The 25,090-nt window shown below is 43.5% G+C and overlaps 2 protein-coding genes across 5 annotated transcripts in view; one reads left to right on the forward strand and one right to left on the reverse strand.

The window, feature by feature from the left end:
- LOC132381632 (zinc finger protein 239-like) overlaps window positions 1–25,090 on the forward strand; it is a 107,125-nt gene that overhangs the window by 53,469 nt on the left and 28,566 nt on the right. The gene's annotated exons all lie outside the window — the stretch shown is intronic.
- On the reverse strand, window positions 1,775–24,450 carry LOC132381621 (zinc finger protein 239-like). Of its 4 annotated transcripts, none has more exons than XM_059951149.1 (3): window positions 21,248–24,450; window positions 7,692–7,869; window positions 1,775–4,199 (listed from the first exon to the last, which is right to left on the reverse strand). In XM_059951149.1, the coding sequence occupies exon 3, from the start codon at window positions 3,999–4,001 to the stop codon at window positions 2,949–2,951; it is 1,053 nt and encodes a 350-aa protein (XP_059807132.1). In that variant the 5' UTR covers window positions 4,002–4,199; window positions 7,692–7,869; window positions 21,248–24,450; the 3' UTR covers window positions 1,775–2,948. The 4 variants fall into 4 exon arrangements, with proteins under 4 accessions (XP_059807132.1, XP_059807134.1, XP_059807133.1 ...); XM_059951151.1 differs by having other exon boundaries at window positions 21,234–24,450; XM_059951150.1 differs by lacking the exon at window positions 7,692–7,869.

The following is a 25,090-nucleotide window of genomic DNA, read 5'->3' on the forward strand; positions in this document are numbered from 1 at the left end:
CGACTCCCTTGTCCACTCGTCCACCCCATCCCTTCCCACCGATCTCCCTCCTGGCACTTATCCTTGTAAACAGAACAAGTGCTGCACCTGCCCTAACACTTCCACCCTCACCACCATTCAGAGCCCCAGGCAGTCTTTCCAGGTGAGGTGACACTTCACCTGTGAGTCGGCTGGTGTGGTATACTGCATCCGGTGCTCCCGGTGTGGCCTTTTATATATTGGTGAGACCTGACGCAGACTGGGAGACCGTTTCACTTAACACCCTATGATCAGTCCACCAGAGAAAGTAGGATCTCCTGGTGGCCACACATTTTAATTCCACTTCCCATTCCCATTCTGATATGTCTATCAATGGCCTCCTCTACTGTCCAGATGAAGCCAAACTCGGGTTGGAGGAACAACCCCTTATATACCAGCTGGGTAGCCTCCAACCTGATGGCATGAACATTGACTTCTCTAACTTCCGTTAATTCCCCTTCTCCCCTTCTTATCCCATCCCTGACATATTTAGTTGTTTGTTTTTTTCTCTCTCTCTGCCCATCACTGCCTGTTCTCCATCTCCCTCTGGTGCTTCCCCCACCCCTTTCTTTCTCCCGAGGCCTCCTGTCCCATGATCCTTTCCCTTCTCCAGCTCTGTATCCCTTTTGCCAATCACCTTTCCGGCTCTCAGCTTCACCCCACCCCCTCCGGTCTTCTCCTATCATTTTGCATTTCCCCCTCCCCCCCCACTACTTTCAAATCTCTTAGTATCTTTCCTTTCAGTCAGTCCTGATGAAGGGTCTCGGCCCAAAACGTGGACAGTGCTTCTCCTTATAGATGCTGCCTGGCCTGCTGTGCTCTAACAGCATTTTGTGTGTGTTGTTTGAATTTCCAGCATCCGCAGATTTCCTCGTGTTGGAGTACTGTGCTCAGTTCTGGTTGCCTCACTACAGGAAGGACGTGGAAGCCATAGAAAGGTTGCAGAGGAGATTTACAAGGATGTTGCCTGGATTGGGGAGCATGCCTTATGAGAACAGGTTGCGTGAACTTGGCCTTTTCTCCTTGGAGCGATGATGGATGAGAGGGGACCTGATAGAGGTGTATAAGATGATAGGAGGCATTGATTGTGTGGATAGTCAGAGACTTTTTTCCAGGGATGAAATGGCTAACACGGGAGGGCACAGTCTTAAGGTGCTTGGAAATAGGTACAGAGGAGATGTCAGGGGTAAGTTTTTTACTCAGAGAGTGGTGAGTGTGTGGAATGGGCTGCCGACAACGGTGGTGGCAGATACAACAGGGTCTTTTAAGAGACTCCTGGATAGGAGCTTAGAAATAAAACCTATCCGAATCCACGCTTGCTAGATGCTTTCTGGTGCTATCAAAATTGGCCTTTCTACAATTTAGAATCTCTATCTAAGGAGCTTAGAAAAATAGACGGCTATAGGTAACGCTAGGTAATTTCTAAGGTAGGGACATGTTCGACACAGCTTTGAGGGCCAAAGGGCCTGTATTGTACTGTAGGTTTTCTATGTTAAACAACAGACCTCCGGAGCTTCTGAGTCCAGTGAGAGAAAATGTGCATTCAGGGTAAATGTATGGTGGAGAATAAGGATAGAATAGAGAGAACAAACAAATATCCTCTGCCTGTCTTCACAAAATAACAAAAATCCCAGAAATGTTGGAGAAACAATCTGATACAAATGTAGAATTAAAAATTAATATCAGCTTTAAAAAATTGAACACGTTAAAGATACTTAATATTTTAATACTTCGTAGAAGCATAGAAAATGTGGCTGTTGGCTGACCCACTTTAAATCAAGTATTCATTTCAAACTTACTGACTTGCTCTTTCCTGGCAAATAAGCTTAAGAAATTCTGCAGAACTTTTGCAATTCTCTTGATTTCTGAAAAGTTTTGGGAAAAAAAAAGAAAACGAGTCAGTTACCCAGAGAGGACCCTTAACTCTGGCAAGCACATTTATTTGTGAGCAAGTATTTCTCTGCTGATTATCAACATATCAAAAAGTCTTGAGGCACATCTGCATCTAGGACGTGGTAAATAAAGACCAGTATTTCAGAAACAATATAACATGTCACATTAATCCCAACAATCAGAATACGAACCGTTTCAAAGCAGTGACTATTTGAAAATCAATGATGAAATACTGAATGGATAAAATTAGAGATTGTTGCTGAGCTTTTTAGATGGTTAAGGGCTGAAAAGATGATTTCAAGCTACGAATGCAAAGTTGTCGGTCACAATTCTATACTTTAAAAAAAAAGCCTACAGAGTAGATGTGGAAAGGATGTTTCTCATGGTGGGAGAGTCTAAACAAGAGGGCACATTCCTCAGGATAGAGCGGCGCCCTTTCAAAACAGATTTGTGGAGAAATTTCTTTAGCCAAAGGGTGAATTTGTGGAATTTGTTGCCACGTGCAGCTGTGGTGGCCAGGTCGTTGGGAGTATTTAAGGCAGCGATTGTTAGGTTCTTGACCGGACGTGGCATCAAAGGGTACAGGGAGAAGGCCGAGAACTGGGGTTGAGGAGGAGATAATAGAAAAGGATCAACCATGATCGAATAGCGGAGCAGACTCGATGGGACAGATGTCCTAAAACCGCTCCTATGTCTTATGGTCTTTTAAGGAGGAAACCTTTATTGTTGCTAGAAATTTTAGTAGAAAATTTTGTATTTATGCCTTCATGATTAAGAATAGCAGTATCCATTCACATACGGAAATCTTTCATGAGCAAGATTTGATCTGGCTCATTAATCTGACCCTGGCAGTGACAAAACAAGAGGAGTGATGTCATTCCAACTCTTAACAAGCTATAGAAATTCAGTTCAAAGATGTATTTAGTTCAATTTCTGAACTTCAAGGAGTAAACCAATGTTATTTAAAAGAAAGCTGATTTCACACTTTTAAACTGCAGATGATCAATATTACAATCAGGATCGAAATGTCACAATGGTCAGCTCTGGCTGTGATTAACAGCTGACTTATGAGCAGAATCAAAACTCTGCAATCGTTTGTGAAATTGTTGGTGTGACAGTAGACGGGACGACTGAGTGAATCCCTTCCCACACACCGAACAAGACAGAGGGAGTGTCCCAGGATGAATCCGCTGGTGCCGCAGCAGGTTGGATGAATGACTGAATCCCTTATCACCGACGCAGCAACTGAACAGTTTCTCCCTCGAGTGAACAAGCTGGTGACTTAGCAGATCTCCTGAGTTTTTGAAACTGTTCCCACATTTGGAGCAATGAAACGTTCTCTCATCAGTATGAACTCGCTGGTGATGGCACTGCAGGTGGGATAGCTGAGAGAATCCATTCCCACATACAGAGCAGGTGAAAGGCCTCTCCCCAGTGTGAGCTCTCCGGTGCGTCAGCAGGTTTGATGAACAAGTGAATCCCTTCCCGCAAGTGGAGCAACAGAACGGTCTCTCCCCTGTGTGAACTCGCTCATGTATCTGCAGATGGGTTGACTGAGTGAATCCCTTCCCGCAGGCATTACAGGTGAACGGCCTCTCCCACGTATGGATACGCAGGTGCCTCACCAGAACCTCCGAGCTTTTAAAGCTTTTTTCACAGTGAGAACAATTAAACGCTCTCTTTTCAGAGTGAACGAGCTGGTGTTTCTGGAGGCTGGACATCTGAGTGAATCTCTTCCCGCACAAGGAGCAGGAGAACGGCCTCTCCCCGGTGTGAACCCGCTGGTGTCTCAGCAGGTTGGACGTCCGAGTGAACTGCTTTCCACACACCGAGCAAACGAATGGCCTTTCCCCCGTGTGCGCCAGGACGTGGGTCTCCAGGTGGGTTGACTGAGTGAAGCCCTTGCCGCACGCGGAGCAGGTGAGTGGCCTCTCCTTTGTGTGCGTCCGTTGATGAGTTTCCAGCTGGGATGGGTAGCTGAATCGTTTCCCACACTCCCGACATTTGCACAGTTTCTCCATGGTCTGAGTGCCCTTGTGTCTTTCGAGACTGAGGAACGAACACAACTCTCCTCCATATATGGAACCCATGCACAGTTCCTCCTCACTGTGAAAGGCAGAGTTTTCATTTCAGATTATTCATCTTTATGAAGTTGTTTCCACAGTCAGTGAACTGGGACACTGCCGGTACAGTACATGTGCCTCAGAGCCACTCCATTCACCCGGACGTTAGAAATACTGTCCACAACAGATAAATACCCTCCTGTTCTGTTCGGTGATATCCAGGTCCTGGTAAACAGAGTGATAGTTAGATTGAGTAGTGAGGTTTCCATCTGCAAACCCTTTAACTCACACCATGTAAAACAAGCGTTCAAAATAACATTCAACAAATACAAAATAAAACTTCCAAACAACACTACTTCCATTTATTATTACTTCCCTTCATTCTTCTGCAGCTGCAGATCTGAGTCCCACAAACTCTCCCTCTTTCTTGCATAGTTTTCACACCTTATAGTTTTCCCTCAGTTTTGTTCCCTCCCTGAACTGGCTGGGCATGAAACTATTCCCTTCTTACAGTGCAATAGTTTACAAATTCTTTCTATGGGCTTCAGGAATGAGTTTCTGCTTCAAGGAGAGTGAGAAGTAAATGGATTGATAATTGTCGCATGTACTGAGGTACAATAATATCCATATCAATCATTTCATCACATCAGTACATTGAGTGTTGCATTAGAGTGTAGAATTGTAGTTTAGCTTTCCTGTGCTTGCTTGTAACGTATACACCTGTATACACGTAATTCTTCAGTGAATTTTCCAACAAGTACAGCACTGTTGCATTTGTACTTTTCTAAAAACTTCTTTGTTGTCAGTAGCAGATGTCACACTACTTGAATCTGGCTATTTTATAGGTTAATTGCTATCACTGGAACTTTTTGTTTCCCTCTGTTCTGAATATCACAATTGCCCTTTTCCTTCTTATTTTCATCGTTCTCTCAACTCTCTCGGGTTCATTTTCATTCTTGCAACACTTAATAAACGGTCATAAGCAACAAGTTTTATTCCCCCATTCCAAAGGTACTTTGGAACGCAGAAGTATCGGGATCCAACACTGAAGCGGTACGAGGGATTTGTATTTACATTGCTTCCTGCTCAGTTTGCTACAAAGGGAAGTGTCATTCTACATCAGAAATGCTATTATTTTCCACCTTCTCTGTAGCAAGCATTCTGAGGAGCTCACTGAGATGTTATCAAATAAACTTTGACAAAGATACATCACCCTGTTTGGGAATGAGAGAGAGCAAATGACAGGAGTGTGTTTTGGGAAACACTTTGGATCTAGTGATCATAATTCCATTCATTTCCATATAATTATGCAGAATGATAGGACTGCTCCTTAGATAGAGATTCTAAATTGTAGAAAGGCCAATTTTGATAGCACCAGAAAGCACCTAGCAAGCGTGGATTGGGATAGGTTTTATTTCAACCCAAGTGATGCTTGGCAATTTGGAAGCCTTCAAAAGTGAGATATTGAAAGTAAAGTTTGCATGTTTCTGTTAGAATAAAAGACAAGGCTAACAAGTTTATTTTGCTTTTCGAGGGACAGTGAGGCTCTGGTTAGAAGAAGACGGTGCTTAGCAGTATGGGTAGCAAGGAAAAAATGAGGTTTTTGAGGAGTATAAGAAATGCAAAAAAAAACACTCGAGGGGAACCAAGAGATTGAAAAGCAGGAATATGGTGGCACTGGCAGAGAAGGTGGGGGAGAGTGCGGTCATCTTTGGACGGAACTGAAAGAGATGAGGTCGTTTGCATCTGTATTTACACCATGGCATAATAACAGTGAGGCCATGGAGCGTATAGGTTGGATTATTTCCCAGGGCCTGCCCAGCCGTCCTCTCGGATCTGGTGGAAAGCTAGTGCAAGAATTTCAGGGGCCTTAGCAGAGATATTTAAAATGTCCTTAAACACAGGTGAGGTGGCAGAGGACTGGAGATTAGTTAATGCTGTTCAAGAAAGGCTCTAAAAATAAGATGGGGAGCTATAGTCAGTGAGCCTGCCATCAGTAGTGGGTAAATTTTCGGAAGATTTTCGAAGGGACAGGATATACGTATTTGCACAATCAAAGCCTTAGTAGGGACAGTCAACACGGTGTGTGGTAGATCACAATCAACCTCAGAGAGGTTTTCAAGGAAGTTACCAGGAAAGCTGATGAAGGAAAGACAGTGATCATTGTCTACGTGGAGTTTAGCAAGGACTTTGACAGAGTCCCACACGGAAAGCTGGTTCAGAATGTTAGTCGCTTGGCTTTCGGGATGAAGTAGTCAGCTGGGTTCCACATTGGTTTGGTGGGAGATGCCAGGGAGTGGTAGAACATAGTTGCCCCTCTGACTGGAGGCTTGCTGCAGGGACCCGTGCTGGAGTTGTTGATGTTGATCATCTTTACTCATGATTTAGATTGCAGTGTGGTAAACTCCATCAGCAAAACTTGTGGGTGACACCAAGATGATGACTATCAAAGCTTGCAGTGGGATCTGAACCAGCTAGAAAAATGGGCTAAGATGGCAGGTAGAATCTGATGCAGACAAGTGTGAGGTGTCTGTCCACCAGGGAAGGACTTGGTTGTCATGTTGAGTATGATGGGGTTGTCTATTGGTGGGCTGTAGAGGCTGATCCAGGGCTCACATACTATATGAGCAAGTGGTGGCTATGGCTAGCAGTTGGGTCTTTTGCTTGTGCAAGCAGCTTCCTTAGTGGAGGATGTCTGTGCACGGATTTGTTTCACCCAGGGAGGCTGATGCACGGGCAGTCACCACACGGTCCTTGCCAGGTCGGGGTCTAGTGGCAGGGAGAGCAAGACGACCGGAGGGGAGGACTTACACAGGGTAGGGCACCGAGGAGTGCGACAAAACAGAGGGATCTGGGAATACAGAACTACAATTCCTTGACGGTGGCCTCAAAGGTAAAGAAAGCTTTTGGCAAAGTAGCCTTTGTATATCAAAACATTGAGCACAGGAGTTGGGATGTTATGTTAAAGTTGTACTGTATAAGAAATTGGTGGGGGCTAATTCCTACCAACAGGAAAGATATCAATAAGACTGAGTACAGAAAAAAGTTACAAGAATATTGTCTGACTTGAGGATCAGAGTTAGACCGTAAGATCGGAAGACAGAGGATCAGAATTAGGCCCCTTGGCCCACCGAGTCTGCTCCAGCATTCAATCAGGGCTCCCCTCCTCAGCCACATTCCCCAGCCTTCTCCACATAATCTTTGATGCCGCATCCTATCAAGAATCTGTCAAGCTCTGCCTTAAATACATCCAATGACCTGGCCTCCACAGCCTGTGGTAATAAATTCCACAAATTCACCACCCTTTGGCTGGGGAATAGGGAAAGGTTGGATAGGTTTGGACTTTATTCCCTAGAGCGTAGGAAAATGAGCAGAAATTCGATCAAGTTATACAAAATTATAAGGAGTAGATAGAGTAAATGCAAGCAGGTTTTTTCAACTAAGATTAGATGAGGCTAGAACCAGAGGTCAAGGGTTAAGAGTGGAAGGTGAAATATTTAAGCGGGGCCTTTTCACTCAAAGGTTGGTGCAAGTGTGGAATGAACTGCCAGAAGTAGTGGTGGAAGCTGGTTTGATAGCAACAATTAACAGAAGTTTAGATAAGTAGATAACCTTTGGATAAGTGTGGGGTGCATGGAGTGCCTAGGGAGGGGCTTGTCGTGTCCATTCCAGGGCAGCTCACTCATCGTAGGTCCCCACTCGACACTCGGTTCTCACCTGTTGGCTCCAAGTAGGTGTTCGCATGTGACAGTGGCCACCCCCTGGTGCACCAATTTAACAGGTGGGCTAAAGCAGCTTTACCCTCAGGTGATAGGGCCACGCCTGGCCGAGCATGCGATCAGCTGCAGCGGACTGGGCAGACGGGACCTCAAGTGACAGGTGGTACTGCAACGTTCTGTGGAAGGCGAAGAGCCGGCACGGCACATAAGATGTTATCTTGCTCATACAGCTGGTTCTGCTTCCAGCTCACTAACATTATTCACAACTCTGTCCGTTACGTATCCATGGCTTGCAGTCTGCCTAACTCTGTGCTACTTCCTGTCTAAGGAAGGAAGACCCCAGTTTGCGACGCTGGACCTGGACTCCTGAGTCGAGAGAGTGGAACTGCCCCAATGCTTTTCCACTTTAAAAACTCCCCCGCGCAGGTTTCCCGTTATCGTCAGACAATCGCCAGATGGCTACATTGATGGGAGGAGCAAGAGGTGCTACGGACCAGATGCAGGTCGATGGGACTAAGCAAAACAACACAGCATGGATGAGATGGGCCGAAGGGCTGGTTTCGGTGCACTATGTCTCACTGAGACATGATACAAAAGTTGGTCATAGGAACGCTAATTTGCTTCATCCTTGGTTACTACCTCTCTGAGGTCTCCACTTGTTTCCTTCACAGCCCCTTTTTATCCTCCTACAACCTAGTAACAACTTTCATTGATGTTACCACAGGTTATTATGTCCATGGTGCTTTAAATCAAATTGGCAGAGAAGCAGTAATTGGTCATGTTATTATTGGTGGATAGTGAAAAATTTTATTTTGCATGTTTTCCATACAGATAATTTTGAAAACTCAAGTCATTGCGTTAGTATAAAAGGAAGAGCCATAGCAGATAGTAATTTAGATTTTAAAGAATACAATGATTATGACAGAAACTTGCCGTCACCACATGAGACATCGATACAGCAGTAGAAAGGAGAGTATACAGAGCACATTTATAGCACTTGTACAGGAAGCAGCAGAGCACTGGGCAGGCTGCAAGAAAGCCATGGACAGGTATGGAATACGTATACGGTGACACACCGTTCTGAATAATGTTAGTGAGCTGTAAGCACAGGTAGCTTAAGGAGAAAGAAAATGTACCAAAAAGTGAAGCTGGGCAAAAGAAAATAAGTGGGGCGGGGGGGAAGAATCTGCTGGGAAATTGCAATGTGGTGGTATTTGGCAACTTCAACTATCCAATTCTGATTTGGATAATGTTAAATGCAAAAGAACAATCAACGTTCTGAAACGTAAATATAGAACACACTGTGCGGAGGATGTGAAGAACATAAGAGATAGGAGCAGGAGTAGACCAATCGGCCCCTCAAGCCTGCTCCGCCATTCAACAAGATCATGGCTGATCCAATCTTAACTCTAGTTATCACCGAATCCCACAAGGCAACAGTGCCAACCAACAGGGCACCGTGCCGCCCATTTTATTTTATTATTCATCCCGCCCAAACCCATGTGATCACCCGGGGAGGAAAAAACGATTTGCCAATTGAGGAGAAAAAATCTGGAAAATTCCTCTCCGACCCATCCAGGCTATCGAAAACTGGTCCAGGAGATAACATGGCTGATCTAAACCTAGCCTCATGTCCACTTACCTGCTCGCTCACCGTATCCCCTAATGCCATTTTTATCCAGGAAAATGACTATCTCCGTTTTGAATTTATTGAGTGTAGTAGCTTCCACAGCTCTCTGGGGCATTAAATTCCACAGCCCCACTACCCTCTGAGTGAAGAAATTTCTCCTCATCTCAGTCCTGGAACGGTATGCCCCCCAGTCCTAGCTTCACCCATCATTGGGAACATTCTCCCCGCATCCACCCGATCAAGCCCCTTCACGATCTTATATGTTTCAATAAGATCGCCTCTCATTCTTCGGAACTCCAATGAGTAGAGTCCCAATCTACTCAACCTCTCATCATACATCAACCCACCCATCCCCGGAATTAACCCAGTGAACCTTCTCTGCACTGCCTCGAGAGCCAGTATGTCCTTTCTTAAATATGGACACCAGAACTGCACGCAGTACTCCAGGTCTCACCAATACCCGGTACAACTGCAGTAAGACCTCCCTGTTCTTATACTCTATCCCCCTAGCAATAAAAGCCAGCATTCCATTGGCCTTCTTGACCACCTGCTGCACTTGCATACTAACTTTTTGAGTTTCCTGCACCAGGACCCCCAGATCCCTTTGCACAGAAGCACTTTCCAGTTTCTCTCCATTTAGATAATAACTTGCTCTATTATTTTTCCTGCCAAAGCGCAAGACCTCACACTTGTCAGTATTATATTTCATCTGCCAAATGTCTGCCCAATCACTCAGCCTATCTATGTCCCCCTGCAGGGTTTCAATGTCCTCTGCACTCATTACACTCCCTCCCATCTTTGTGTCATCAGCAAACTTCAATACGTTGCATTTAGTCCCTTTCTCCAAATCATTAATATAGATTGTAAAGAGTTGGGGTCCCAACACCGACCCCTGCGGAACACCACTAGTCACCAACTGCCAGTCTGAGAATAAACCATTTATCCCAACTCTCTGTTTTCTGTTAGAAAGCCAATCCTCCACCCATGCCAGAATATTATCCCCAATCCCATGATTTTTTACTTTAAGTAATAATCTTTGGTGTGGCACCTTGTCAAATGCCTTTTGGAAGTCCAAATACACCACATCCACTGGTTCCCCTTTATCTACCCTATATGTTATGTCCTCAAAGAACTCCAACAAATTTGTCAAACATGACTTCCCTTTTGTAAAGCCATGCTGACTTTGCCCTATTAAGCTATGTTTATCCAAATGCCCTGTTACTGTTTCCTTAATTATCGATTCCAACATTTTGCCAACCACAGATGTTAGGCTAACTGGCCTATAATTCCCAGCCTTCTGTCTATTGCCCTTTTTAAATAAAGGAGTTACATTAGCATTTTTCCAATCTGCCGGGACCATTGCCGAGTCCAGCGAGTTTTGAAAAATTATCACTAATGCATCCACAATCCCGACTGCCACTTCCCTTAAGACCCTAGGATGCAAGCCATCCGGTCCAGGGGATTGATCCACCTTCAGTCCCATTAATTTATCAAGTACCATTTCCTTGGTGATTTGAATCGTAGTTAGCTTCTCTCCCCCTAGAGCCCCCTGTTTATCCAGTGTTGGGATATTTTGAGAGTCCTCTACTGTAAAAACTGATACAAAATATTTGTTCAGCATTTCCGCCATCTCCACGTCCCCTACCATTAACTTCCCGGTCTCATCTTCTAGGGGACCAACATTTACTTTAGCCACCCTTTTTCTTTTTATGTAACTATAAAAACTCTTACTATCTGCTTTTATTTTTTTCGCCAATTTACTTTCATAATCTATCTTCCCCTTCTTAATCAATCTTTTTGTTATTTGCTGCTGATCTTTAAAAGCTTCTCAATCTTCAATCTTCCCACTAGATTTAGCTACCTTATATAACTTTCTTTTTAGTCGTATACTTTGCTTTATTTCTTTACTTAGCCACGGATAACTATTTTTTCTTTTACACCCTTTTTTCTTCAGTGGAATATATTTTTCTTGATAGTTGTAAAATAACTCCTTAAATATACACCACTGATCAAGTACCAATCTACCCTTTAATCTATTTTCCCAATCCATCTTAAGCAATTCCGCTCTCATACCATCATAGTCTCCTTTATTTAAGCTCAGTACGCTTGTTTGAGATCCAACCCTCTCATCCTCTAATTGAATATGGAATTCGACCATGTTATGGTCACTCATTCCAAGGGGATCCTTTACTAGGACATTTTTTATTGGTCCTGTCTCATTACACAGGACCAGATCTAAGACTGCTTGCCCCCTTGTCGGCTCAGTAACGTATTGTTCAAGGAACCCATCCCGAATACACTCAATAAACTCTTCTTCAAGGCTGCCGTGTCCGACTTGATTAGTCCAGTCAATATGAAAGTTAAAATCCCCCATAATTAAAGCTGTTCCCTTATTACAAGCCCCAACTATTTCCTGATATATGCTCCAACCAACTGAGTTACAGCTGTTTGGAGGCCTATAGACTACTCCCACCACTGCTTTTTTCTCTTTACTATTTCTTATTTTACCCAAATTGTTTCGTTATCCTGATCCTTTGAGCCAATATCATTTCGCTTTATTGCAGTGATTTCTTGCTTTATTAATATAGCCACCCCACCTCCTTTTCCTTCTTGCCTGTCTCTCCTAATTGTCGAATACCCTTGTATGTTTGATTCCCAGTCCTGGTCACCCTGCAGCCATGTTTCCGTAATTGCCACAATATCATAACCATTCGTAATTATTTGTACTGTCAACTCATCAATTTTATTCCTAATACTACGTGCATTCAAATAAAGGACTTTCAAATATGTTTGACACTTATTTCCTACCTTTTCCTTTTGTGCAACTTTACACTTATCTCCGTACATTCTTTCCCCTCCTGACACACTCTGTCTTTTTATTCCTCCACTTTTACCTACATCCATTACCTTCTCCATTGTCTTTTTAATTTTTAAGAGGTTAGACATTAGGCAAAAATCTTGCCAATTCGGGTGGGAAAGTGCAAGGGAATGCACTTCAATAAGAAGAGTGTGAAGGCAAATTTTTATCTAAATTGACAGACATTGCAAATCTGTGGAGCACAGACAGATCCAAGTACGAGGGTTTACACAGAGACACAGCAAGTAGTTAGGAAGGCAATTATTCTATTTGAAAGGGGACTGTAATGTTCAAATAAATAAGAGTTGTTTCAATTCTAGGGAACAGTTTTGATCCCCTTAAGATCTGCAGGCAGTCCCTGAGTTAAACGAGGGTTCTGCTCTTGAGAAATATTTGTCAGGTGATCCATCTGTCAGTCAGAAATACTTCTTTACTGAAGCTAGTCATCCTGTATTGCTTCAGCCTAAATTTCCTATAACCCTTACTTCGATAAAAGCCATGGAAACTTCTCGAGGCAGAGGGTGGTAAATTTTGGATTTCTCTTCCTCTGAAGGTGGTAGAGTGCAGATAATTGGAGGTCAGGTTGAAAATGCCTTATCCAAAGTTCTAAAATCTGAGAAGTTCTGAGCTCTGATAAATGTCACAGATGGAAAATCCCAGCAGATGCACAGCACAGACAATTCTGAGAAGTGAGCTCACATATGTAATGAACAGAAGTTAATCAAAACTAGATAAAACATTGCAGAAAGTGAAAAATGAGAGTCCCAATCGTGTATTGAAAAGAGTCGATTCATCAGCAGAGTGAACATATGCGGCTTAACAGTATGCTAATTGTGAAACAAGCAAAGATCTATCACAACAAACTGAAATTTGAAGGTAATTGTGAATACTCAGCAGCATGATTACAGAAATTTAAGAAAAGGCATGGTATTGAATTTTTAAAGTGTCTTCTGATCATGAAGCAGCAGAGAAATTCATTGATGAGTTTGCAAAGATTGTTGCTGATGAAAGTCTACCAGAGCAAGTCTAGAATGCTGTTTTTATACCTTACAAAAAACTCAAGATAAAATAAACTAAAATACTAATTCAGTGTACTGTAACATTTTAATCAAAACGCAGGATCAGAAAGGGAGACTGAAAGTTTGTTGTTACTCAACAGCTGATTCAGGTGTTCCCCCCGATGTTGCAAAGCTGCTTTCGCTACTCTGCACACATTATACTGTTAAGTACATCTGTCTGATGAACAAGTGTAAAACACAGACTGCTTTCCAGTAGCGGATAAATTCAGTTGGAAATGATGGTGATCCCAAGCTATCTTATTGTACATATTCAAAATACGAAAACATCCATAGTCCAAAAGACTTTTTCAGATAAGGGGTACTCAACCTGCAGATAAATTCTTCAATGGTCAAGGGATTGAGAGGTTTGTGGAGCTGGCACAGGAGTGGAGTTGAGGCCTGGGGAGATCAGCCTATTGAAATGCAAGGTAGGCATGAGGGACCAGGTGGATTCAGGAGAAATTTCTCAGTTACTTTAGCTCAGGTCCAATAAGAAGACATAGCTGCAAAGTAATGGATCTGCCAATGTGGAGTGCGCAGAAACAACTTCTCTCAGAAGATAGAGATTCTCTAGAATTCTCTGCCCTGTGGTGATGGGTACCAGATTGTTAGATATAATTAAGAAAGATAGATAAATATTTGAAAGATCAAAGGAACTATGGGGAACAGAAGAGGAGATGGAGGCAGTAGAGATCATATTAAATTGTAGGGCAATATTGAGGAGCTGAGTGGTTGGATCCTGCTCCAATTTTGTGTTATTGTGAAGTTGTAGCTGGATCTGGTTCTGGAGAATCAGGAAGACCTCAGAAGGTTGCCACTGGATTACAGGCTTCAGGTTAGCTATGAAGGACAAGAGGAAAGCCAAATGTGAACTTCCTATTTAAAAAGGATGTCCATCACAGGGACAACAGAAATTCTGGTCAGAATAGAGTGGAACCCAATATTTACAGAAAAAACTGTGTTGAATGACTGTGAATGACTGTGTTAAGTGGACGCTTCAAGTACAAGTTAGTTACTTTACAATCAGGGTAACGGTAGATAAATACAATCTCAAGAGCTTCTAGAAAACAATGAAATAAGAAGAAAGATACAAACAACGTAAATAATTCAGATGAGAACTAGTTTGACATTGCAAGTTAACAGGTAGATGAAGTGGAGTATAACAGAATGGCAGTTAATATAAAAGAGTCTGAAAATTGTCAACCAGCACATGAATAGCAAGGAAGAGCAGGCGTGTATCTGGTAAAGGGAAAAGGCAGTAATCTCTGCATTAAGACTGAAGCAACAAATGCAAAACCAAATTAATTCTTTCTATCGGTCCTTACCAGAGAAGATGCTTTTATGATTCATAGATTAACACAGGCCCTTCAGCCCAACACATTTGTCTTCATGTGGCCCATCTCCTTCTACATCGTCTCCATTCACGTACAGTACAAGTGTCTTTTAAACATAACTGTACCTACTTCCTCTGGCAGCATGTTCCAACAGTTCGTGTGAGCAAGCAGCCCCTTTAAACTATCCCTCTCATCTGAAACCTATTCCCTTTCCCTTGGAAAAAGACCACTGAGATCTCAGTAGAATGTGAGGCAATAGAGATAATGGATGGGATGAAAAGTGATGTACTAGGTAGTCATCTGACCAAGAAGGGATGCATCCCGAGCTGCTGACGGAATTTATAATGGTTGCAGAGAAACATGTTGCAACCTTCCATTTCTCCCCAGCACCAGGGTAAATGGCAAGGGACTGGTAAAAGACAATTATACTACCATTGCTCAAGACATGCTACAGGATAGATAGATATCTGATGGATAGGGGAATCAAGGGATATGGGGACAAGGCAGGGACTGGGTATTGATAGTGAATGATCAGCCATAATCTCAGAATGGCAGTGCAGACTCGAGGGGCCGAATGGTCTATTTCTGCACCTATTGTCTATTGACCATACCCATTAACTATAGAGTAACCACATGAAATGATGGAAGTCATCACACACGCCCGTTTAGGACTACTACGCCACCTTGACGACGTTTCTGAACAACTACCACCAACATATCACCTGTGGACCCAGAGCAGCCAACTCACTTGACTACTATTATACCACCATCAAGAATGCTTAAAGTGCCAACCCACTCCCACACTTCAAAAGAACAAGTTCTTGACCGTTCTTCTGCTCTCTGCATATCAGCAGGGACCAAAGATTGCAGCACCCGTAGAGGGGACCGAGGAGGTGTGGTCAGGGGAAACGGAGGAGCATCTACAGAACGGCTTTGAATCAATGGACAGGGCAGTATTCAGAATTCATCTAAGAACCTGAATGAATATGCTACAGTTGTCACCCACTTCATCAAAACCTGTGTGGATGAATGTGTGGCTTCAAGAGCAAACTGACATACCCAAATCAAAAATCAAGCTTAACCCACTGCTCTACTCTCTCTACATCCACAACTGTGTGGCTAAGTACAGCTCAAAGTCCATCTATAAATTTGCTAACAACACAACTACTGTTGGCAGAATATCAGATGATGACAAGGAGACGTAGAGGAGCGAGACGGATCAGCTGGTTAAGTGGTATCGCAACGACCTTGCACTTGCCGTCAGTATGACCAAGGAATTGATTGCAGACTTCAGAAAGGGCAAGTCTAGGGAACGCACACCAATCCTCATCAAGGAAAGGGTGAGCAGTTTCAATTTCCTGAGAGTCAACACTCCTTGCTGACGATCAACACTGCACACCTCAGGGGTGTGTGCTTAGCCCACTGCTCTACTCCCTGTATAACACATGACTGTGTGGCTAGGCTTAGCTCAAATACCATCTATATTTTTATATTCTATTTAGATTATATTATATTAGATTATATTTTTATCTATATTTGCTGACAATACAACCATTGTTGGTAGAATCTTGGGAAGTGACGAGAGGGTGTACAGGAGTGAGATATGCCAACTAGTGGAGTGGCGCTGCAGCAACAACCTGGCACTCGACGTCGGTAAGACGAAACAGCTAACAGTGGACTTCAGGAAGGGTAAGATGAAGGAACACATATCAATCCTCAAAGAGGAATCAGAAGTGGAGAGAGTGAGCAGCTTCAAAGTTCCTCGGTGTCAAGATTCCCGAGGATCTAACCTGGTCCCAGCATATCAATGCAGTTATAAAGAAGGCAAGACAGAGGCTGTACTTCATTAGGAATGTGAAGAGATTTGGCATGTCAACAAATACACTCAAAAACTTCTATAGTTGTACCATGGAAAGCATTCTGACAGGCTGCATCATTGGTACGGTTGAGCTAATGCACAGAATCACAAGAAGCTGCAGAAGGTTGTAAATCTAGTCAGCTCCATCAAAGTACTCAGGACATCTTTAGGGAGTGGTGTCTCAGAAAGGCAGTGGCCATTATTAAGGACCCAGCTCCCAGGGCATGCCCTTTTCTCACTGTTACCATCAGGTAGGAGGTACAGAAGCCTGAAAGCACACACTCAGTGATTCAGGAACAGCTTCTTCCCCTCTACCATCCAATTCCTAAATGCACATTAAATCTTCAGACACTACCTCACTTTTTAAAAAAATATACATTATTTGTTTTTGCACAATTTTTAATCTATTCAATAAACGTAATTGATTTACTTGTTTATTTATTATTATATTTTTCTCTGCTAGATTATGTATTGCTTTGAACTGCTGCTGCTAAGTTAACAAATTTCACATCACATGCCAGTGATAATTAACCTGTTTCTATCCTGGACCCAACATTTTGATGCAATTACAAAAGAGAGAAGCTATGTTTCATTCAAAGTTCAAGGGGAACTGGTATGCCACCAAAGCCACCCTCAGAGAGCATTGTAATTGGTCGCATCACTGTCTGGAACAGAGGGGCCACTGCAAAACATCAGAAAAAGCTGCAGAAAGTTGGCAATTATTTCTCAGCATCCAGAGCACCTTCAAATGGGAATGCCTCAAAAAAAGCAGCATCCATCATTAACAACCCCCTATCATCCAGTACACAAGACCAGAAGAAACAGGAGCCCACTGTGTGTGCTCTGCCGTTTCATCATGGCTGATCCAATTTTCCTCTTAGCCACAATCTCCTGCTTTCTTCCGTATCCCTTCATGCCCTGACCAATAAACAATCTATCAACCTCTGCCTTAAATATACATAAAGCCTTGGCCTCCACAGCTGCCTGTGGCAAAGAATTCCACAGAGTCACCACTCTCTGGCTAAAGGAATTCCTCATCTCCATTCTAAAAGGACACCTCTCTATTCCGAGGCTATGTCCTCTGGTCTTTTCCATTGACGCTGCCTGGAGCATTTTGCGTGTGTTCCTCTGTACAGGTCCTTTCTTCCCTGGAAGAGAGCCCAATGATCCAAAAATCTAATGCCCTCCCTCCTACACCATGTATTAAACCTGTATAATCTTAACCAGGTATTAAACCTGTATAATCTTAGCCAGGTATTAAACCTATATAATCCTAGCCAGGTATTAACCTGTATAATCTTAGCTAGGTATTAAACCTCTATAATCTTAGCCAGGTATTAAACCTCTATAATCTTAGCCAGGTATTAAACCTCTATAATCTTAGCCAGGTATTAAACCTCTATAATCTTAGCCAGGTATTAAACCTCTATAATCTTAGCCAGGTATTAAACCTCTATAATCTTAGCCAGGTATTAAACCTCTATAATCTTAGCCAGGTATTAAACCTCTATAATCTTAGCCAGGTATTAAACCTCTATAATCTTAGCCAGGTATTAAACCTCTATAATCTTAGCCAGGTATTAAACCTCTATAATCTTAGCCAGGTATTAAACCTGTATAATCTTTCTCGTTCTGGCCTCACTAACACATGGCACGCGTAGCAATCCTGAGATCACAACCCTGATTCCCTGCCCTTTAATTTAGAACCTATCTCCCTGAACTCCCTATGCAGAACCTTATCACTCTTCCTATCCACGTCATTGGTACCTACGTGGACCACGACTTCTGGCTGTTCACCCTCCCACCTAAGAATGCTCAGGACTCGATCGAGTTATCCCAAACGCTGGCAACATACCATTCAGGAATCTCGTTCTCGCCCACAGAACCTCCAGTCCGTTCCCCTAACCAGCAATTCCCCTATCACCACAGCGTGCCTACTTTTCCCTATTCCCTTCTGAGTCACAGAGGCAGACTCAGTGCTAGAGACCCAACCATTGTGACTTTCCTCTTAGGTCACACACCCCCCACCCATCCCCAGTGATATACGTATTGTTGGCCACAGGGGTAATCTGCACAGGCTCCTTAACCCCTTTCCCCTTCAGATTGTCAGCCAGTTTCCTGTGTCCTGCACCTTGGGTGTAACTACCTCTCTATCTGCTTCCTCTATCAGCCCCCCATCCTCCCGAATGACCCAGAGTTCATCCAGTTCCAGCTCCTTAACACAGATTGTTAGAAGCTGCAGCCGGATGCACTTCTCGCAGTTGTGCTGGTCAGGGACACCGGGGGTCTCCCTGCCTTCCCACATCCTGCAAGAGGAGCATTCCACTATCCTGCCTGGGACCTCTGCTGTCCCAGCTGAGCAGATATTAAGGATAAAATAAACTTCAGCTTTTCTTTCCTTTGCTCCCTCTGAGTGAGGCGTCTCTTCGCAGAAACCTTGAGGAGCTGAAGCTTTAAGATCACCACTCTATGTCCGCTCAGACGACGGCGTCTGCATGTGCCCCTGCCTTCCTTCAACTTACTCTTACTAGTCAACCCCAAACACCGACTGGCCGCTGGTCAAAGCTCTTTCACACTGCCGCGAGCCACTCCGGCCTTTCATCCTCGGCCAGTGGACCCGTTTGAAGTTCCCACGTCTCCAAACTTCGGATATCTGATTGGCCACTGGTCAAAGCTCTCCATGGCCTTCTCTGATTGCGACAATCAAAGAGGAGGCACAGGAGCCTGAAGATACACATTCGATGTTTCAAGAACAGCTATTTCCCCTCTGTCATCAGAATTCTGGATGAACAATGAACACTTCCTCAGTATTTCTCCTTCACTTACTTAAAATTATTGTTTTTATTACTACGTACTGCTGTTGCAAAACAACAAATTTAAAGACATGCTGGTGACATTAAACCTGATTCACCTTTGACTTTGATCTATGATATCAATTCCAAGACTCACCAATGATGAGACCTCAAACTCCAAGTCTCTAAAGCAGGACTTGCGGACTCGAGTTTGGGGGGGGGGGGGTGGTTACGAGTGTAATGCGCTGTAAGGTTTCACTGCTAATGTAACGAATGGCCTCTCTGTAAGGTCTCACTGCTAAGGTAATGGTTTCTGTGTAGCAGCGATGTTTGGTTTATGACTAGAGATAACGGGGGCTTTGGAATGTGCGCCGTCCAATGAGAGGCGTGTTGTTCTTTCTTGTGGGTCTGGGAGCAGGGATTTTGCGGTCTTTCGTCGACGACAGATGGAAGGGGGAAGTCACAAGCGGAGATAGTTGGTAGACCGCTGGACGGAGTGGACTCGGAATGAGGTCCGAAGGTCGGTGACACTCGGAGGTCGATGGGGGACGAATGGACAAATCTGCACATTTGACTGTTTCATTAAGATGGACCCTTTTTCTTTTTTATTTACTTTACTAACCCTGAAGTTCAGTCGTTTAATTGCACACGGTGTACTGTCTGATATTTTGCGGTTCGGATTTGTAACCGGGCAGCATTCACACAGACGAGATTTCTCAGTTTGGCTGGGCCAGAGGTGGTCTTCCCCGAGACAAACATGTGTTGGCCGAGCCTCAGGTGACACTAGCTTTGGTGCTTCCTGCAGACGTGGACGTCTAATCCTGGAACCTGTTGCCCTGGAGGGACTCACCGATGTGGGCAGCCTCCAGCCTCACTGGTCCTCTTCCACCGCCTTGCCCCCTGGCATCGTCCATAAATGCCCTGTGTCCCACATCCACACTGCTGACCTTCAAATGCAGAGCAGAGCCTAAGACTTCAGCCTGATCTTGAACTCTCCACAACCCTGCCCCTAAATCCTAACCAGACCTTTAACAGCCTTCTCTGTCCCCAAAACCATCTGCATCAACCAAGAAAACAAATGGGCCAAGACCTCGACAGAAACTGCAGCCTGTTGCTATCTATGCTATCCATTGGACTTAAGAGGAAGAAATCACACCTGACTAACTCGAGCAATTTTTTTTTAAAAGGAGATAATGGTGAAGGAAGTGCTGGAGATAACACTCATGCCAATAATTCAGAAAGCTTTGTTAAAGTCCCATGTTAAAGATTGGTAGGACAAATTGAAGAATTAAAGTAAAAGTCATTAGGGCCAGAAATTTGGCACCAGTTGGAAAAGTTGCTTTTCAGACCGGGAGACGGCAAACAGCCTTGTTTCACAGTCAGAACTGTAATTATGTGTGTGTGTGCAGGGTAAAAGCTTAAAATCTGCAAAGATACAATTTTTTGAGACCAATATGCAGAGGAAATATTAACAGAATATAAAAGATCGCTGGCAGAATATCGCTCAGTTCACAGATGTGAAATTGCTGGTGTCATGAAAAAGAGGCTAGTCCTGGACTACAGGACTACGCTAATCATTCAGCATGTAATCCTGGCAATGGAGATGCTGCTAAGGGAACTTAGTATCCCCACCTCCCCAACAGAAGAGCCATACAAAACTAATAGACATAGGCTTGGAGTAAAAAGTTTAACGGGGATCTGACGAAGCACTGGTCGAGAAGTTATGGGTACAGTTCCTCTTACAAAACTGATGTCAAGACAGGTACTTGATTGGCAAGGCTCAGAAGGTTCTGGAGCAAGTGTAATTTGCGTTGGGTATGTTATCTGTATGTTGTCCGACCCATGGTTAAATTTAAACACAAAATGCTGGAAACATTCAGTGAGTTAGAGACGCTCCCGACTACTTTCCTCAACTAAAAAGTTCGCGTTATGCGTGCGCCGTTTCTGGAAGTTTGTCCGTTGCAAAAGAGAAGGGTGGCGGCGATGACTAATGGGGAAAGTAGTTTCATACCTGTAGTTTCATACCTGAAATGTGCGAATCCGATGACACTTCCGTAGTTTGCCAAACTACCGCCCTCCCGTCTCCTACCTGTTGCGTCACCGGAAGGGTACTCTGCTAGTCAGCATTGCTATCTGAACCAATGGGATTAAAGAAAGACTCGGCAGGAGGCCGGTCGTCCAGCCAATCGGAGCGTGTGGGGCGGGATTTGTTTTTGACACAGGAAAACTTGTAATAATATTTAGAGTGATTTATCTGACGAACCGCGAGCAAGTTGCACTTTTCTGTCTCATGGTCAGAGTGAAAAGTTGTTTCTAGGTACAAAGTGAAGATTTGTAATAATCTGTAGTTAGAAACACGTTTTCGCTCGGAACGTAATGTGCGAATTTAGATGAAATAGAATTTTATTAAAATTTGTGGAAGCGTAGAGGGGCCCCAGTAACTAGTACAAATGGGAATTGAATTACAAAGGAATTGGATTGATGGGTTCCATGGGTGGGCAGAAGAGCAGCTGGACAAGTCCAAAGTCTGATCGCTGAAAAGCAACTTTAGGAATTTTAACCATCTAATGCACCCGCGCGTACGTTTGCTGTACGGTTTCCGGAACCACGAATCAGCCTCAAAATTAAACACTGAGATGAGAAATGATTCTTTCATCTTGAGAATCAAGACAAAATGGTTCTGAACTGGAGTCACAGATCATCATAGTACAGAAATAGGCCCTTCAGCCCAGCCCGTTCATCTGCCAAGTTCCATCTATTCACACTCATACCATAGTCCTTCATATCCCTGTCATTCATGTACCTTTCCAATATCCTCTAATAATTGCAATTGAACACACATCAACCACTTCCGCTGGCAGCTTTTTGCACACTCTCACCTCCCCAGAGGGAAGATGTTCCCCCTCATGTTCCCTTAAACATTTCACCTTTCACCCTTAACATCTAACCTCTTGTCCCAGTCTAACCTAACCTCAGGGAAAAAAAGTCTGATGTATTTACCCTATCTATACCACTCATAATCTTGTTTACTACTGTAAATTTCCACTCATGCTCCTACCCTGCAGGGAATAAACTCCAAACCTATTCAATCTTTCCCTAGGTCAGGTCCTTAAGTCTCAGTATCACAGATAATTTTTCTCTGTACTCGTTCAAACAAAATAGCGAGGTAGGTTTCAAAGGTACATTTAATGTCAGAGAAATGTATATAATGTTATAATTATATAATGTATTAAATGTTAGAATCTCAAAGCTCTCCCCTGCTTCCCCTCACTCTGGCGCATAAGTGGCAGAAAACAACAATTCCCCCTCCCCTGACTGGCAACAAAAAAGCATCGGCACCCACCACCGAGCATGAGCAAAGCAACACCAACGACATGGACTTAGTTATCTCAAAGACTTCATGTTTCACCCGGTATTCGACTTCCCACAGGCTCTCCCCCCCCAATAACAGAGAAAGCGATGTCTCCGTTTCACAGTGAGAGGGGAGACATAACAAGCAACTCGTTGGTTTATGATATTGGAAGTCCGTTACGTCGAGCTTTTCTCGAGCTCTGTGCCCAAAGATCTCGGGTCTCTGGGCACACAGCTGTAGATATTCCTACTCCCCCGACGACACACAGATCTCCTGCTGTGACACCAACTTTCGATCCACCCACCCCCAGAGCCCCGGGGTCCTAGGCCTCCAAAGTTGAGCCGAACTCTTAAGCCAAGCCCTTGGTGTGCCGAACAATGGCCAGTTGTGAAATCCTGAGAGCGGGTCCCATTCCCACAAAGAACCATAGTCAGCATGTAACTCCAGGTCAGGGTCTTCAAAAGGACCCTAAAAGGGAAAAATAGAGATATTAAAGATGGAAATAGAGCTGTTTCCAAAGATGCAAGCAAAGGAGTCACCGTTTAGCACCATCATCACTTCACTCCACTAACTGGTAGTAATCGTGGGCTCACTGTCCATTAAGAAATCTTGTGGCAGGGAAGAAGATGTTCCTGAAATGTTGAGTGTGTGTCTTCAGGCTCCCGTCCCTCCTCCTTGTGGCAGCAATGAGTAGACGGCATGTTGGTGATGGCTGTAATGATGGATTCTGCCTTCCTGAGGCATTGCCTTTTGTAGGTGTCATCGATGCCAGGGAGGCTAGTGTTGATGATGGTGTTGGCCGAGCTTACATCTTTCTGCAGTTTTTTCTGATCCAGAACAATGACCCTCCATACCAGATGGTGATGCAACTAGTCAGAATGCTTGCCACAGTACAACTGTGAGAGTCTTTGGTAACATACCAAACCTCCTCAAAGTCCTGATGAAATATAACTGCTGGCAAACCTTCTTCACAATTGCATCAATATATTGGACCTTTGGAGATGTTGACACCCAAAAGACTGAAACTGTTCACCCTTTCTAATGCTGATACTTCAGTGAGGACTTTTGTGTGTTCCCTCAACTTCCTCTTCCTGAAGTCCACAATCAATTCCTCGGTCTTATTGATTCTATGTGCAAGATTGTTGTTACAACGCCACTCAACCAGCTGATCTCTCGCTCCTATATACCACGTTGTCACCATCTGAAATTCTGCCAACAATAGTTGTGTCATCGACAAATTTATGGATGGCATTTGAGCTGTGCCTGACCACACAGTTATGGGTGTAGAGAGAGTACTGCAGTGGGCTAAACACGCTCCCTTGGGGTGCACCACTGTTGATTGTCAGCGAAGAAGTCAACAAACCAAGGATCAGCTTTCCCACGTAGACATTGAAACTTCAATATATATAGTGAAATGCATTTCACTAAAATAAAATCAGCCAGGATTACGCTGAAGGCAGCCCACATGTCTCATCAACTTCCTGACACCAACATAGCATGCCCACAACTTACAATCCCTAACCCAAACATCTTTGGAACGTGAAGGAAACCCCAAACAAAGCTACATGGTCATGGGGAGAACGTACACATTCCTGACAGTCTGAAGCAGGACGTGAACCCTGATCACTAGATCTGTAAAGAGACTGCACTACCATGCTGCCAGTGTATGTGCAGTTAGTGGAATGTGATGCTTATGTAAGAGGACTCGCCATTGTTATGCATTTAATATTTAATTAATATTGTAAATATATTGTTTGAGTAAGTATTCTTTGTTTAAATAATTCATTACGAGTTATTTGTAAAAGTATGTAAACAGAATACGTCATCACAGCACAACATCATACTGTATGTGCACCTCACTAAAAGTAAAAATGAAACTAAGACGCACATTCTGGACTCTCTGTGTTTTCCTTTTTAATTAGTTTTTGTGTTTAGGAGTTACAAAACATACCACTGGCAACGAGGAAGTTTTGAACGAAACCTAGATGACTACCTACATGTGGAGTGCAGTGAGATATTCCAGTTTAAAAAAAAGTGCGGCAAGATGTTGAGTTAAAAATAAAGCAATACAGAACATGTCTCTTTGGAAGGGAGAGACAGCAGATAGTCAAGTGGAAAAAGTCAGAAAATATAAAATTCATGGATTCATAAACAATAAATACTAGGTGATAATAATCATAAGTTTTAAAGAAGCAGAAATGGCTGGCTACATCGGATATGTTCGATTACACAACAGATAACTGGATATAGTATACTGAGCAAATTGAGCTATATTTTGAAACAATTGAAATAACTAATGAGAAGCAAATGCCAGTTTTGCTGAGTGCAGTGGGTGAAAGAGCATACAGTTTGCTTAGAAGTTTAATTGCTCCAACCAAACCAGCTAAAATGAGCTTTGGATGATATTGTGGAAGTAATGCAGGAATATTTTCAGAAGTGGAATCAAAAGGAGGCAGAGTCCATTTCTCCATATGTGGCTGAATTGAAGAAATTGTCTGAGCAGTTTTGGATATCTA

Source organism: Hypanus sabinus, chromosome 26, assembly GCF_030144855.1.
Source record: "Hypanus sabinus isolate sHypSab1 chromosome 26, sHypSab1.hap1, whole genome shotgun sequence".
NCBI classification, from domain to species: Eukaryota; Metazoa; Chordata; class Chondrichthyes; order Myliobatiformes; family Dasyatidae; genus Hypanus; species Hypanus sabinus.

What these genes read in the sequence shown, in the direction of transcription:
- LOC132381621 (XM_059951150.1), bottom strand. Translation starts at nt 4,001, where the DNA reads ATGGGTTCCATATATGGAGGAGAGTTGTGTTCGTTCCTCAGTCTCGAA.